The sequence below is a fragment of the Electrona antarctica genome, assembly GCF_951216825.1.
Source record: "Electrona antarctica genome assembly, chromosome: 13".
NCBI classification, from domain to species: Eukaryota; Metazoa; Chordata; class Actinopteri; order Myctophiformes; family Myctophidae; genus Electrona; species Electrona antarctica.
In genome coordinates this window covers 16,725,498-16,740,409 of record NC_136794.1, presented here as the reverse complement: position 1 = coordinate 16,740,409, position 14,912 = coordinate 16,725,498, and the positions used below count along the sequence as shown (strand labels likewise).

The window sequence follows — 14,912 nt, the reverse complement described above, 5'->3', positions numbered from 1 at the left end:
ATTGTCTCCATATTCATCAGGCCAATTTGAGATTAAAACATTCTAGTCATTTTACAGGAAAACACAGACTCATAGGAATGATATTATCTTGGATGCAGTATTTCCAGCACTGTCCCACATACGAGTGTACAACATGTGGTTCCACTTGAACAACCTGCGAGTTTAATCTGGAATGTTTTTTAATGAATACAATCTTATAAACCCATTAAAACAAGGAAAGCATTTCAAATGTTTTGTTGGCTATTAAAAAATAGCATATATAGCCTACAAGCTCACAGCGTTAATATAATTAGGCTATATCACACACATACGTACATTGTATGTATTTGGCTTTTGGCCACACTCCTATCACCCCCCCCCCCCCCCCCCCCAATACAGTATTTGTGTTGTTAAAATGTTCACTCAGTACATATCAGATCAGAAAATGTATTAGATACATTCAACAGTAGCAAGCAATATGGGACGCGTTGTGATTTTGTAAATCGACAATTTTTTAACAGCTGAAGCATAAATAGGGTTAAAGTCTTAAACTGAATTTGATGCTATTAAACTCATTCCAGGGGGCCCTGTGGAAAGCGATCAAGGACACATTGAATATCACTGCACTGTGCCCTAGAACTACTAGCCTTACCTTGTCAGTGGAACTCTGTTGCTAGGCAACACTACCCCATGTTTATTTCCTGTTTTTTTGTCTTTCTTTCTGTCAGCTATTAAAGTTGGTATTCACAACAAGCACTATAACAGACAGAAAATAAACGTTGTTTCATTTAGATTGTTGTGTGAAAAGGTCTATATCAGTTTAATAAAAATAAAATAAAATGAAGCATTTAATGAGTGTTGTAGTCTACTCCACAGAGGTCATACATACTCTTCCTCTGTTCAGCCAAGGTTATAGTCAAGTCAACGTCAGATAGGTCGCGTTCTCTCTCTCTCTGTGTGTGTGTGTGTGTGTGTGTGTGTGCGCGTGTGTGCGCGTGTGCGTGCGCGTGTGTGCGCGCGCGCGTTATCTTCCGTTGTAGCTATAATATTTGAAAAATATTAACAGCCAATAATAATCATAAATAAATAGCTATGCTGAACAGCCCACCCACTCCAGCAAATCAAATGCATTAATTAATTCAAAGATGGTGTTTATTCAGTTTGTCTCTAGCCTACTGGCCGAGGCTCTGCACTGCAGTCTGCACTGATTTCCATAACTGCCAAAATGATACAACACGTGTGACGTTGCCAGGGCAACGGGGGGTGGGGGGTGTGGAAACAATCTAGAACTTTCTACTCTAAAGTTTCGTTTTCCTGTGAAACGACCTCAAAGCTGGAAGTGGAAGTGATCAGCATCCGCGTCTGCAAAGTCCTGCGTCGCAAGAATTCCGAACGACTCTCCCTGAATAAAATAGTAAGTAGCTAATTTACTTTATTTTCTTTCTTTTTAAAAATGTAGCCAGGGAATGTAATGACATGTTAATCATTAAAACATTTCCTGGAGTCCGTCCGTTTCTTCTCCTAAATGTCAAAGCACTCTCCAGGAGAAGGTGATAAAGAAATGATAAGAAACCTAACCTATACATTACAGTAGCTACACTATCTGACAGCTTGACATGCGATAAGGATTTGATTAGATTTAACTTTTTGTTGTTTTGTTTTACAAAGGTTTATTGAATAATAGTAGGCTATATTTTATTATCAAAAATAGATTGGCGAAACACGATGTATGCGAATGCGATTAGATTAGTTAGGTCAAGTTCATCCACAATAGGGCGCGTTCGGAAATAGCGCACTGAGCGCACTGTGCAATGCAAACTAATTTTGCACAGTGCTCTTCGGATGAAGGGATGACTCTTGAGTTCCCACGTCTGTCGACTGCATGTGCTGTGCCTGTGCTGTCTGTGCTAAAAAACCTTCTGACTCTGAGAATAAAGGGCTGTGCAGTGTGTGCACTCATGTGCAGTGGGTGGCTGACATCATCCAGAGTGGATATTTGTCTTGAAGTAGGGCTGTAGGCTATACAATGCGAAGTAATAGGCCTACAGTGCTTGAAATGTTGAAACAATCAGTGTGACATTGATTGTTGAAGAAAAACTAAAATAGAGTCTGCAACACTGGTTAATAGTAATAGGCCTACTCAGCTCTACTGGTTATTTACTGCAACGTTTATCTGGTTGGATCTTCTCCATATTATTTGATAATAATTATATTATTCCTGAAGTGAAGAAGATCCAACCAGCTCGAAATGTTGAAACAATAGCTGAGTATTAACCAGTGGTGCGGCCCCTATTTTTCTTCTTGTATTAGTCCTACCGTTTGTCCAGCACCTGGGCTATAGAGTGGATCTGTTGAACTTGATGCACTATCACCTCTAGTCTCTTTGACACTGATATAGTTCCCATACCCCAGTAACCCATTAAGACCTGAGGCTGTGTCTACAAATGCTTTATATGCGTACCACTCCAAGATTTCTTTTAAATGTTCAAAAATAGCCCATGTACAAGCTTGAAGTGCACACACAAAAGTAGGCTAATGTATTATAACAGTGAAAATAAATAATATGAAGCATTATATAATTATTATGATGCTTTACCACTATGATTATAATAAAACAATGTTCCTGGCTAAAAGAAAAGGTATGTGAGTGACCAATAATAATGAAGTATATATTTGACCTTATAAGTCATTATTTAGGCTTCATAATGTGTTATGATTGCATTATACATAGTGTTTGTAACTGTAATTTATTATACAGTGTTTATACTATACAATGCTTTATAGATTGTTATAAAGCATGATGAGTTCTTATAACTAATTATACAGTATTAGACCTATAAGTTGATTATAATGTAGGAATTATGTTTATAAAGCAAGGTTTAGAAGACAATTACTGTTTATTCATTTCTATACTTCTCTTTCAGGTTTGCTCATCTACTTTTGGGAAAAGATGACACAACCACTATGCCTGCAGCTCAGTGGACAAGGACCTTAAGGCTTTACAGTCAGAGTTGGTGACATAATCACAAACAAAGAAGAGGTAAGCTATTTCAGGTGGTATTTTTGGGTAATAAACTTTCCAGTAAAAAAATAAATAATAATAATGTCATCAAAGGTGATTATGAAACTGAAAGTCAACCTAATTAACGCCCGAGATTCAAATCCAGGTCTCCCAACATCTTAACCACTAACTAAGCCAAAGGTAATTCCCTATGACTTGGGGGAGATATTAGACTTTTAGGCCATCAGGCTGATGTTGTGAGCCACTGACGGTTCAAAAAGTACATCCGGGCCGCCGGCCATTTGTATTGTCGACCCCTTAGAAATCGATCTCCCTACCCAAACTCAATAATAACAAAAAACATCGCATGGATGCACCTGGGACATATCCTCAGTGATGTATCCCAAGGTCATCAGGGTTTCGGGTCTCACGAACATCATACCCCTCACTCAGGCAACCCAGCCGGGGTGATCAAGTCCCGACTTAAGTCCCAGTAGCTACCCTCGATCAGTCCCATTAGGGAAAGACCAAGGCCACACAATCCGTTGGAACTACTCCAGAGATACTGGCGCCCAGAGAGGGCTGGGAGGTACGCTTCTGGCGCATGGAAGGACTGGGCTCTGTGGGTTGACTCCTGTCAGGGCCCCTCCTACGTCTCACCAGGTCCTACGTCTCACCAGGAGAGCAGGAGCTCTCACCAGGCCCAGGACCTGTGCGTTGCACCAGAGTCCCAGCACCAGACACTTCATTCAGGAGTGGTGGATTCCTAAATGGTTCCGCAGACTCCACCCGAGCAAGAAGGTGGTGCTGCAGGCTCCGCTTTCAGCTTGAATGGCCCTCCTAAAGGCCTCACGAGGGTTTGTTGGGCTTCCTCCTCACGGAGGACACAGGCTGGGGCGCTAACCCATACTGCTCACCCGGGTGCCGTCTACATTCCGGCTGTCACCCGTCTCTCCGGTGGTCACCAGACTATACCTGGTTGTCTCAAAATAACCTAAAGGAATGGCTGACCTCAAAATACAATTGAGCACAGTTTAACCGCTTTGAACACATTGGTAGTTAGTAGCATCCTCTGTCTCTGGTCCCTCCTTCCTCTGTAAATATACCTTTTTATGCTACTGAGTTTTCTACCAATATCTATTGTATTCTATTGTATTGCATTATTTGTATGTATTAGGCCTACTGATGAATTGAGTACAATGGACCACAATGGAAACAAGCCCCCTGGGGGCTTGTTTCCCTTTTAGCATACCCTTTTAGCATAACCTTTGACTGTACTACAGACTGTTACACTTACTAAACTGGTTATCTATAGTATCCAATCTCAACCAATCAAAGGTACAATTTGAATAACATTGTATGCAGTTAACATACACCATTACAGATGGTGTAGATGTGGCTAAGCTACCTCTCTTACAAACAGTATTATGGTTTTCAGTGTTATAAGTTGATTATAATGTAAATAAGTATGCTTTAAAAGCATAATAGTCATTGGATGCATAGGCAGTGTACTGTAGCTTACATCACATGCATCACAATGTTTAGAAGACAATTTCTGTTGATAAATTATCATATAATAGTTTGATTCCTTTCAGGTTTGCTTAATATCTACGTTTGAGACAAGATGACACAGCTACTATGCCAGTTCAGTGGACAAGGAAGTTAAGGTATAATTTGAATACATTTGTATGCAGCTAACATACAACATTACACCTTACATAATTGTCTACTGTGGTTAGCTAGCTCTCTTGCAAATAAATACAAACAGTATTGCATGTTGCAGAAAGGAACAACAAAACTTTTCAAACTACTGACTAACCATATAATTAGGTTTCTGTGCATTTATGTTTTATTTTGTATGCAATAATGCATGACAAGCTCCCCTCTGGATGAGGCAAAGGTGAGGACAGCTTGGAGTGTGTCGTTGCACTTATATCATGGCCACTTGCCAACATTTTAATTAAAAGCATTTTTTGACATTTCTGAGGCAAGCCTGAGGGTCAGTCAGACTATGGAAAAGAAAACCATTGTCATCCATTGCAGTGGAAATTTAAAAACTTTATGATTCCAGTAAATATGACTTTTATAAGTGATGTAAGCAAAGGATGCTAGCATTGCAGTCTGTCAAGTTAATACAAAGTATCACAATTCACACTGAATGGTGCATCATAAACTACACAATGGGATCTTGTACATGAATCAATATAAGAATGTTAAGACAGAGGTAAATTGATAGTGGAGACGGCACTAGTGAAAAAGGCTAAATTAGTAGCTTATAAGAAAAACAATGAAGATTTAAGGGCACTGGAACAGGATTACCAGAAAACAAAAAATGAAAGACTTGAAAGTTAAAATAAAGGATGCCCAATTAGATGAGATTGAAAGGAAAAGTAAATATGTTAAGCAAAATTATTATGAGGCCGGGACAAGGGCCACTAAATTATTGGCTAAACGTATGCGTAAACAACAGGCATTGACCAATATTAGCAAAATTAGAGACCCTGAGACAAAGGAACTAACAACTGAACCAGAGGAAATAGAGAGGGTTTTTAAACGGTACTATGAGAAGCTGTATACACAGCCCGAACAGGCAGAGGAACAAGAAATGAAAACGTATTTAGATCAGTTGGACCTGCCACACATAGGGGTAATGCAGAATCGTATAATAACAGCTAATATTACAGCCGACGATATTATGGAGGCAATTAGTTCCTTTAAAAATAATAAATCACCAGGAAGTGATGGGTTCCCGGTGGAGTGGTACAAAATGTACAGAGAAGAGTTGGTACCTATGCTAGTAGCATCCTTTAATTGGACCCTGAAAAAACATAAAATACCACCATCTTGGTCCGAAGCAATAATCTCAGTAATACCAAAGCCGGGAAGGGATAAAGAGCAATGTGGGAGCTATAGACCCATATCTATTTTGAATGTCGACTACAAAATATACACCAAAATTATATCTAGGAGGTTAGCAGACATAGCAAATGAGATGTTGGAAGAGGACCAGACAGGCTTCATAATCAATCGCCAGACGCATGACAATGTGAGGAGAACTATACATGTTGTAGACCAAGCACAGAGGACTAAAACAAGCACTTTATTAGTGAGTGTTGATGCAGAGGCTGCATATGATAGGGTCAATTGGAAGTTCCTTTATGCTGTATTGACAAGATTTGGGTTCAATAGGGAAGCATTACAATGTGTAAAATCATTATACCAACAACCTACGGCTAGAATTAAAATAAATGGGAGCTTGTCTGGGAAATTCAACCTACAACGATCGACTAGGCAAGGATGCTGTCTTTCGCCTACGTTATTTGCGTTTTTTATTGAACCCTTAGCACAAGCAGTGAGAGACAATGAAGGTATACAAGGTGTGACGGTAAACGGTAGCGAACACAAGATAGGACTTTTTGCCGATGATGTAATTGCCTTCCTCCAGAGACCAAATGACTCACTTCCTGTTTTAAGCAAGGTATTGGTCGTTTGTCAGGATACAAGATCAACATAGCCAAAACACAGATTTTGGCTTTAAATTATGCTCCAAATGCATCTATAAGGGAAGCCTTCAACTTTAATTGGGAACAAAAAAGTATTAAATATTTGGGTATAAACATAACGAAAAAATTGTCTACATTATATAAAGCCAACTACGATAAATTAAATCAGGAGATAAAAAGAGATATTGAACGATGGGCTACTTTGCCACTAGACCTGAACTCAAGGTTGGAGGCAGTTAAAATAAATGTATTATCCAGGTTGCTCTTTCTATTCCAGTCCTTACCGGTAGAGGTCCCCCAAGGGCAATTTATTACATGGGACAGAATGATTTCTAGGTTTGTGTGGGCCGGGCAGAGGCCAAGGGTCAGATTTCAGACCCTTCAACTCCCAAAGGAGGGAGGGGGCATGGGTCTTCCCAATTTAAAAATGTATTATCATGCGGCCCAGCTACGATATGTAGGATGTTGGTGTAAACCAAATTATATAGCAAAATGGAAAGATATGGAAAAGGAATTCGATAAACATCCAATACAGAATATTATAGGAGACAAAGAAAAGTTTAAGAAAATAAAACACCGTATTGATCCAATCACCCTATTTACATTAGAGATCTGGTTTAAAATTGTTAAAAAATATAGGTTTGAAGAGGATATAAAGGTTTTAAAATGGATGGCATTTGATAGTTCATTTAAACCTGCAGGACATGATAAGGGCTTTAAAGTGTGGAGCAATAGAGGAATGACAGCCTGGTGTGTTTTGGAGAAGAATGGGGCATTGGAGAGTTTCACAGATTTGAGTGTTAAATACATGTTGGATAAACATGATTTCTTCAGGTATCTTCAACTAAGGGATTATTATATTAAGGAAGTCAAAGGGAGGCCCTCCATAGAAGTGAATGGTATTGTCCAAATTATTAAAAATATATACAAGGGGAAAAATATTCGAATTATATCAGCAATATATACGACTTTGATGAGTGGCAGTCATTCAACGGAATATATTAAAAAGAAATGGGAAGCAGAACTAGACATAGAAATTACAGAAAAAGATTGGGCTCATATGTGGAAAATGCACCAATCATCTACCAATTCACGGATATGGAGGGAATTCTCTTGGAAAAATCTTTGCAGGTTTTTCATAACACCAAAAATTATGAGCAAGCAGTTGAAGCAACAGATACAATGTTGGAGGGGTTGTGGAGATGTAAATGTGGATCACTCACATGTGTTTTGGAAATGTCCCAGAATTGAGCCTTTTTGGAAAGTGATACATGATCAGATACAAAAGGTGTTGGGTTATGAGGTGCCTATGAAGTGTGATGTTCTGTATTTAGGAAACTTGATGGGGGGAAAGATACGAGGAGAGGATAGGTATCTGGTAAACATTTTATTGGCGGCAGGAAAGAAGGCTATCACAAGGAAATGGGGACAGAAGGAGCCTCCAACACAGGGACAATGGGAGGAGTTGATTCAGGAGATACAGCTCATGGAGAAACTGACACATCGCCTGAGACTGCAGGAGGAACGAATGGAGGACAAATGGTCCAAATGGACAATATTCAATGACCTGATCATGAGCAATGAGGGCATGGGGGAATGAGGAACACCAGAATATGTCTAGGAATATGTGATGTATTGAAAAAGATTTGATATGCATTGTCGACTTTATTGTATTTTTAGTTTTTAGTTTTTTTTTAGTTTGTTTGTGCTGTGTTTGTCCTTTTCTATTGTGTGTTTGTTCAAAAACAAATACAAATCTAAGTGATAAAAAAAAAGAATGTTAAGACAATTATTTGATTTGATATTATTGTCCTGCATTCTTTGTATATAATATTACTGCATTCTTTGTAATATTATTAAAAACTGTCATTTTAAATTGCATGAAATGTTTGCAGTAGTCGTATAATGTTGTAAAACAAAAATCAGGTATTGGAGTGCCCTAGATGTGACCACATTTGATCTAAAATATATGTCCCTTCACCGCTCAGCCCCCAAATCTACTTGAGGTCAGCCCCTAATGTATTCTAACCTTGGTGGTGGCAGAAATTGCAAAACAGCGACCGCATTTAGCAGACACTCTTAATCCAGAGCGATTTACTGTAAGCAAGAACAACACATGGTAACTACAGTACCGAAAGCTAAGAACCTAACATCCGTCGAACAGTAGAATATGAATATCTACAATTACACTATAGGTATACACTATAGAATACACTATAGTATGCTATCTACATTTTGAATTTAGCAGACATCACCAAAATCACAAACTTTAACCAGAAACATTTAGTTTTTGTTGATTTATTGTTATTTAAATTTTCATTAAATACATTTATTTTCCTCCTTTTTGTATTTTCAGCTTTGATATTCTGATCTAAGTGATGTGAGTGGATGGAGGAAATAATGGAGAATCAACAATACGCAATAAAGGTAAAATAGAATTGGATTGAATACAGTACCGCATTATGATTTAAAGCTGCACTATGTAACTTCTATCCCGGGTTAGAAGAGGAAAGTTATTTCAACTCTGTTTCCTGTGCAAGTCATGACGTTTTTACCATTGAGAGCCTGCCTGCTTGCTGAGGGGAATCAGAGGATACATATAATCTTGACTCAAGTCAAAACTTGTGTCAGATCTGTGTCTAGGTGAGACCTTTGACACAATCTAAATGTCTTAATAGAGCAGGGAGCCAAAATACAACCACCCCAATTGTATAAAGCGTTATTCATAGTCTGGATTTTCGGTGGTGAGGTGACAACCGAACTGCAACATGACGTCACTGAGCCACGGTGAAGAGCAAACCACCGCTCTCCCGAGCCCTTCTCTCTGTTTTTACTCACTACCGCTCCACATTATTACAGCTCCGGTGGTCACCTCACCACCGGGGTGGTAGTCGCCTCACCACCGAAAATCCAGACTATATTGGGCAAAATTACATTTTCTTTTGGCTTTTGCCTTTATTTTATATATTTTATGGAGGGACAGACAGCAGGCTGACAGGAAATGGGGAGAGAGATGGGGGGAAAGACATGCAGTAAAGGCCGTCGGGATCGGGAGTCGAACCCGCAGCACACTGCCAGACTGGATTACCAGCCAAGGTGCCTGGACCACTGAGCCATGGCCCAGGCCGCAAAATTACATTTTATTCATGAAAATGTTACATAGTGATGATTTCTCAGGGATGGTTTAATTTTTCTACAGATAGTTTTTTATTTAGATTAGATTAGTCATCAACATGACCTCAGAAGTGTGAGATGTAATGAAAGTAAAATGTCACACTGCTTTTTATCACTAACATCAATTTAAAACAATACTATTCCATAATTTGGATTAAGTGAGATGAAACCTTTTGTTTTAGAGTGAAGAGGAGAATCTGTCGGCTGACATCAAGGATTGGAGTAAACATCAAGTCAGAAATTGGGCTTTCAAGGAGGCTGGAATTGATGCTGAATTTGCAGACATTTTACTTCAGCAGGACATTAATGGATCTAGTCTTTTACTTTTAGAACAGTCTGATTTTAAAGAGTTGGGTATAACCTTTGGCCCTACAAAGCTGATCATTCGTGCCAGAGATGAGCTTTTGAAGTTGAGGAAAGAGCAGGCATCAGGCTCTGGAAGCCAGACTGGTAGACCATGCAAGCCATACCCTTTTCAGAGATACCATGACACATGTAGGTACATAGAGAACAGCGTTCTTGATATTATAGAATCAGGTGCCACAGACCTCATCCAACCCTGTCACGAGTACAAAGCTTACGTCCATACCACAGAGGAAAGCAAATTAAACAAGTTTACTTCTGAGGTGATTAGGTTTGCAGCAGCGTGCATGAACAGTCGAACCAATGGAACCATCCATTTTGGTGTAGGAGACAAGCCTGAGTTTGAACATGGTCAGGTGTTGGGAGTGACTGTCAGTGACAAAGAGGCATTTGCAAATGCCTTGAAACATAGCATTGAGGGCCACTTTGAGCATAAACACAAGACCACTGCATCAAGGTGCATCAAGCCTCCCCGTTTTGTGGAAGTTCTCAATCAGAACATGACGTCGTCTTATAAGTGTGTGATAGAAGTGGACATTGTACCCAACTACAGTATCTGTAAAGAGGACATCTACCATGTTTTCAGTCTGGATACCAGGACGGCAAAGAGGAAGACCAAAGTTAAGGACACAGGCAATGCTGAAATGAAACAGGCTAAACAGTTCTTTGTCCGTGACGGAAGCAGCAGTAGAGATCTCCTTGCACCAACATCCTTTGCAAAACCCATGGTAGAGTACGACCAATTTGTTCACAGTGTGGCACAGCTATCGCAACTCAGAAATCAAGCAGAGGAGGAACACCTCAAAATGGTTCAAACCAGTTTCCATGGCTCCAGATTGAGCCAGATGATAACAGGTGGGACTGGCTCCTTAGATAAGTCACATTTTGAACAGTATGTGATAGTAACAAACAAATCACATCCAATCCAGTTGGAATCACTTGCATTCCTTCAGGAACTGAACCCAACAGCTGTTTTGGACTTTGATCCTGAATCAGCAAAACATGGGCTGCAGAAGTACTTTGATGAGCAGAGTGCAGTAAACGTCCATTTCCCAGGACAATATAAAATCACAGAAGCTGTTGAAGACATTGCATGCAAGTTGAAATTGACAAGAAACACCAGCTGGGTGTTATGCAATGGAGGTTTAAATGATGAGCCACCATCAGACACAGAAGACTGGTTGATGGACAAGGGAGCCTCAGTTCGAGATGTCATTTCATTCTTGTGTCGGAAGGATGTACTTACACAAAAGAGATTCCTTGTCGTTTTTCTACTCTTGTCCACTGTAAGTGAGAAGATGGACCCTCTTGTAGAGACCTTCAGCATCTTCTGGCAGGAACTCAGAGGTGCAGAGCAAATCCTTTGCATCTGTGAAAATGAAAATGATTCCAACTGCTGGAAGGACCTGGTTGAAGCTCGCTGTGGAATCAATATTTCTGGAAGGTGCATCTGTGAGCTCAGTTTTTCAGAAGTCAGTGGTACCATTCTTAGTCTTTTTTCAAAAAACCGCAGAGCAAATCGTTTCCTGGCCTGTGGCGGAGGCAGCAAAGTGCTTTTGGAAAAGAAAGCAGAGCGCACTCTGAACACTTTAGATATCCTGTGTGTAAACCAGTGTGAGGGAGGAACCGTCGACCAGGTCCTCAAAGAAGAAAACTTCTACAGAGGCGAAAAGGCGGAATGGTGGAACTTCTTTTTCTCTGAGCAGCCTGGATCTATGCCATTTATCAGACGAGACCAGTTTGACTTCATCATTAAAACGGTCATACCAAGTTTGCGTTCCTTGTCAAAAGCTTGCGTGTCCTTCAGTCTCATGCACGTGCCTGGATGTGGCGGAACAACATTGGCCATGCACATACTCTGGGCTCTAAAAGATGACTACCGATGTGCTGTTTTAAAAGACAGCAAGGCTGACTTGGCTGAAGCTGCCGCCCACATTGTCAGGCTTCTGACGTATAACCATGGGGAGCAGTTACCTCGGATCCCTGTCCTGTTAATGATTGATGACTTTGAGGAAATGGACAAAGTATTTCAATTGCAGCAGCTTGTTGAAGAAGCATGCATTAAGAAAGACATCCAGGCCAAATCCCCACTGGTAATTATACTAAACTGCATGAGAGCAGAGGAACAGAGTGAATCAACTGATGTGTTCATTGGCAACAATCTCTCTGAAACAGAGCAGCAACAGTTTGAGCAAAAACTCAAGGAAATTGAAAAAACCCACAAAAATGCTGAAACCTTCTATGGGTTCATGATCATGAAAAAGAACTTTTCTCAAGAATATGTTCAAGGCGTGGCTCGAAACACCCTCAAAGGTTTTAGCATTAATCAGAAGCCTGCACAGCTTATTGCTGTTTTAGTTCTGATGAGCAAATACCGCAAGGGTGCATCACTCTCTGTCTCTCTCTGTGAAGAGTTCCTTGGTCTTCAGCCCAAGCCTTATTGTGGATCTGTCAGAATTGAAGATGGATTTGGGAAGTTTTCCACTCTGATTAATATCATTTCAGTTGAAGACAACGTTGTGTACAAGGCTGTGAAGATGATCCACGCAAGTATTGCTCTGCATTGTTTGCAGGAGCTTACAACAAAATACAACATACATAAGGCTGAGATTATCAATCTACTGCTCACCACAGACGAGCTTTATGATTGCACACAAGGCAAAGACCGACTCATGCAGGATGTTCATGTCATGCTGGTGAAGAGACCTCATTCAGTTGAGGAAGAGATATCTCGTTTCTCTCCACTAATTCATGATATTGCAAAGGAAACTGCTGGGTTGGAAGAGATGGTTCTGCTGAATGCATCTAAAAGATTTCAAAAAGATGCCATCATTGCTCAGTTACTATCGAGGTACTATTACCTGAAGAAAAAGGATTTCAAAGAGGCGGAGGATTGGGCACGGACTGCAAAAGATCATTCAAGAGAGAGCTCGTATATTGCAGACACATCTGCACAAGTTATCAAGCACAAGTTGAAGAGTGCAATTGCATCTGACAAAGAGATTCCTATTACACCTGAAAAGATGAAAACGTATCTCAAAATGGGCCAGGCAGCAACAGATGCCTTCAAGGAAACACATGACCTTGCGAAAAAGGAGTCTGTGCAGCGGTTACAGAGGAAGACAGATTCGTGCCCTTTCAATGTTTCAGGGTGTCTTGGAGAAATTCAGGTTGCTGTAATCGTCATTGAGATGCTAGAAAAGACACCCATATTTTCTTTTGAAGATGTCCGTCATGATGTAATGGCAAGAGTCCTCTCTAATTACATCACTATTCAGGACATGGAGACATGCGATCGCCGGCACAATAAACACACAACCTACTACAGGATTCTCAAAGAGTTTGAGGGCTTTCTTTACGACCTCAGGTTCAGGATGAAGACATGTTTTGATCTTCTTGACAATTTCTTTGTCAACTTGGGCTCCAGGTTTGCTATAAAGGATGGCCGTGATCAGATTGTGCAAAGGGAGCTTTTCAGATGCTTCAAAAAATATGCTGATCTTTTCTGCAGGACAGATTCCTCAGAACTGTTGAAAAACAAAACTATGAACCTCATGCTGCAGGTTCACCATCACAGGCAGTTCCTGGAGAAGAGAAGAGCTGATACTTTCACTGGGATTTTGAGTTGGCTCGACAATAGTACCACACCTGAAATGATTGAAAAGATTGTCAGAACATATGAACATGTTCTGAGAAATGCATCCCCTGTGTGTGTGAAGGAGCAGGTCAACTTTATCTACGCCAATGTTGTGTTAAGTTGCATCAAACCTGAATCACAAGCACTTCAGCCATACCAGCATCTTCTTCGTTTTCTTTGCCAAGTTCTTCATGGACAGATTCCATTAAGTGATTACTTGCCATTGCACTTCATTGCAGTTGCACTTTTGTGGCCACAGCAGCACCACTGGCAAAAGCCTGCAGAGTGTAAAAATCTGAGATCATATGTATCACAAATGAGAACCTCATATCATGCGATGCTGAAGGAGATGTACAATGGTAAGGATCCTGTTGTCCATTTCTTCCTGGGGAAGAAACAAGGTTACGAGGGGCTGATCCACCTCAGGGAAATCCAGAGATGTGTCAAGGCTGGCCAGGACCAAACTGCCTCGCTGTGGCACAATGGCAAAATCTGGAGGGAGAGGCAAGTGCAGGACCTCCTTTACAGAGCAACGGGCAAAGTGAATGGCAACATGCTGGTGGCAGACACCTGTATCCCAGATCTAAAGATAGATATCAGTCCTCTGTTCAGAAGCCAGCTGAGTGGACGAGCTGAAGGCTCTGAAGTGTCATTTTTCCTTGGCTTCTCAATGAAAGGTCCACTTGCCATTGAAATTCACTGAACAACAATGTCAGAACACCTCGTCAGGACTGAGGTCTTAGACTATCTGATGATGAATACTTTCACCCACATTTGACCATCATCATATTTTGTTATCATGTACACAGTGAGTTACTTTAATAACCATGACTCAAAGTTTATACTCAACAGTCAACACATACATGTAAATACACTGTGGATCAGAATACAAATCAATTCTTCATGTATTTGAATATGATTAAATGTTATCCACAGTCTTAAAATGTACTATGTTCATGAACTGCACCAAACCACCATTATACAGCATCATTCCATCAACAAAAATTACCTTACTACATTAACAATGTAAAAGCTGTTATTTTGTGTAAATATTTTGTACTACTGACATCACTTGTTGGTCTGTGTTATCCTTGATGTTGTTTGTATTCAGATTATTGTAGCCTAAGGCAGTGGTTTTCAAAGTGGGGTCTGGGGTCTGTGGACCCCCAGGTCCCCAGGACAGAAATGAGAAATATTTATGAAGGCATGGAGTCTATCCGTCTAGAAGAGTCTGACAGAGATCAGAGACACATTT

At 40.3% G+C, this 14,912-nt stretch overlaps 1 protein-coding gene and 1 long non-coding RNA gene across 2 annotated transcripts; both read left to right on the top strand.

The window, feature by feature from the left end:
• The first annotated feature begins 1,277 nt into the window (after positions 1 to 1,277).
• On the top strand, positions 1,278 to 4,647 carry LOC306935752. Its single transcript, XR_013791423.1, has 3 exons — positions 1,278 to 1,393; positions 2,904 to 3,019; positions 4,576 to 4,647. It is a non-coding gene; the product is annotated as an uncharacterized lncRNA (long non-coding RNA).
• Positions 4,648 to 10,174: 5,527 nt separating this feature from the next.
• Positions 10,175 to 14,473, top strand: LOC306934815 (sterile alpha motif domain-containing protein 9-like). Its single transcript, XM_079517617.1, has one exon. It carries the CDS (start codon positions 10,308 to 10,310, stop codon positions 14,358 to 14,360), a length of 4,053 nt encoding a protein of 1,350 aa, XP_079373743.1. The 5' UTR covers positions 10,175 to 10,307; the 3' UTR covers positions 14,361 to 14,473.
• Positions 14,474 to 14,912: the final 439 nt, after the last annotated feature.

Excerpts from the sequence above, each read along its gene's own strand:
- LOC306934815 (XM_079517617.1), top strand. The coding sequence starts at position 10,308 with ATGAACAGTCGAACCAATGGAACCATCCATTTTGGTGTAGGAGACAAG.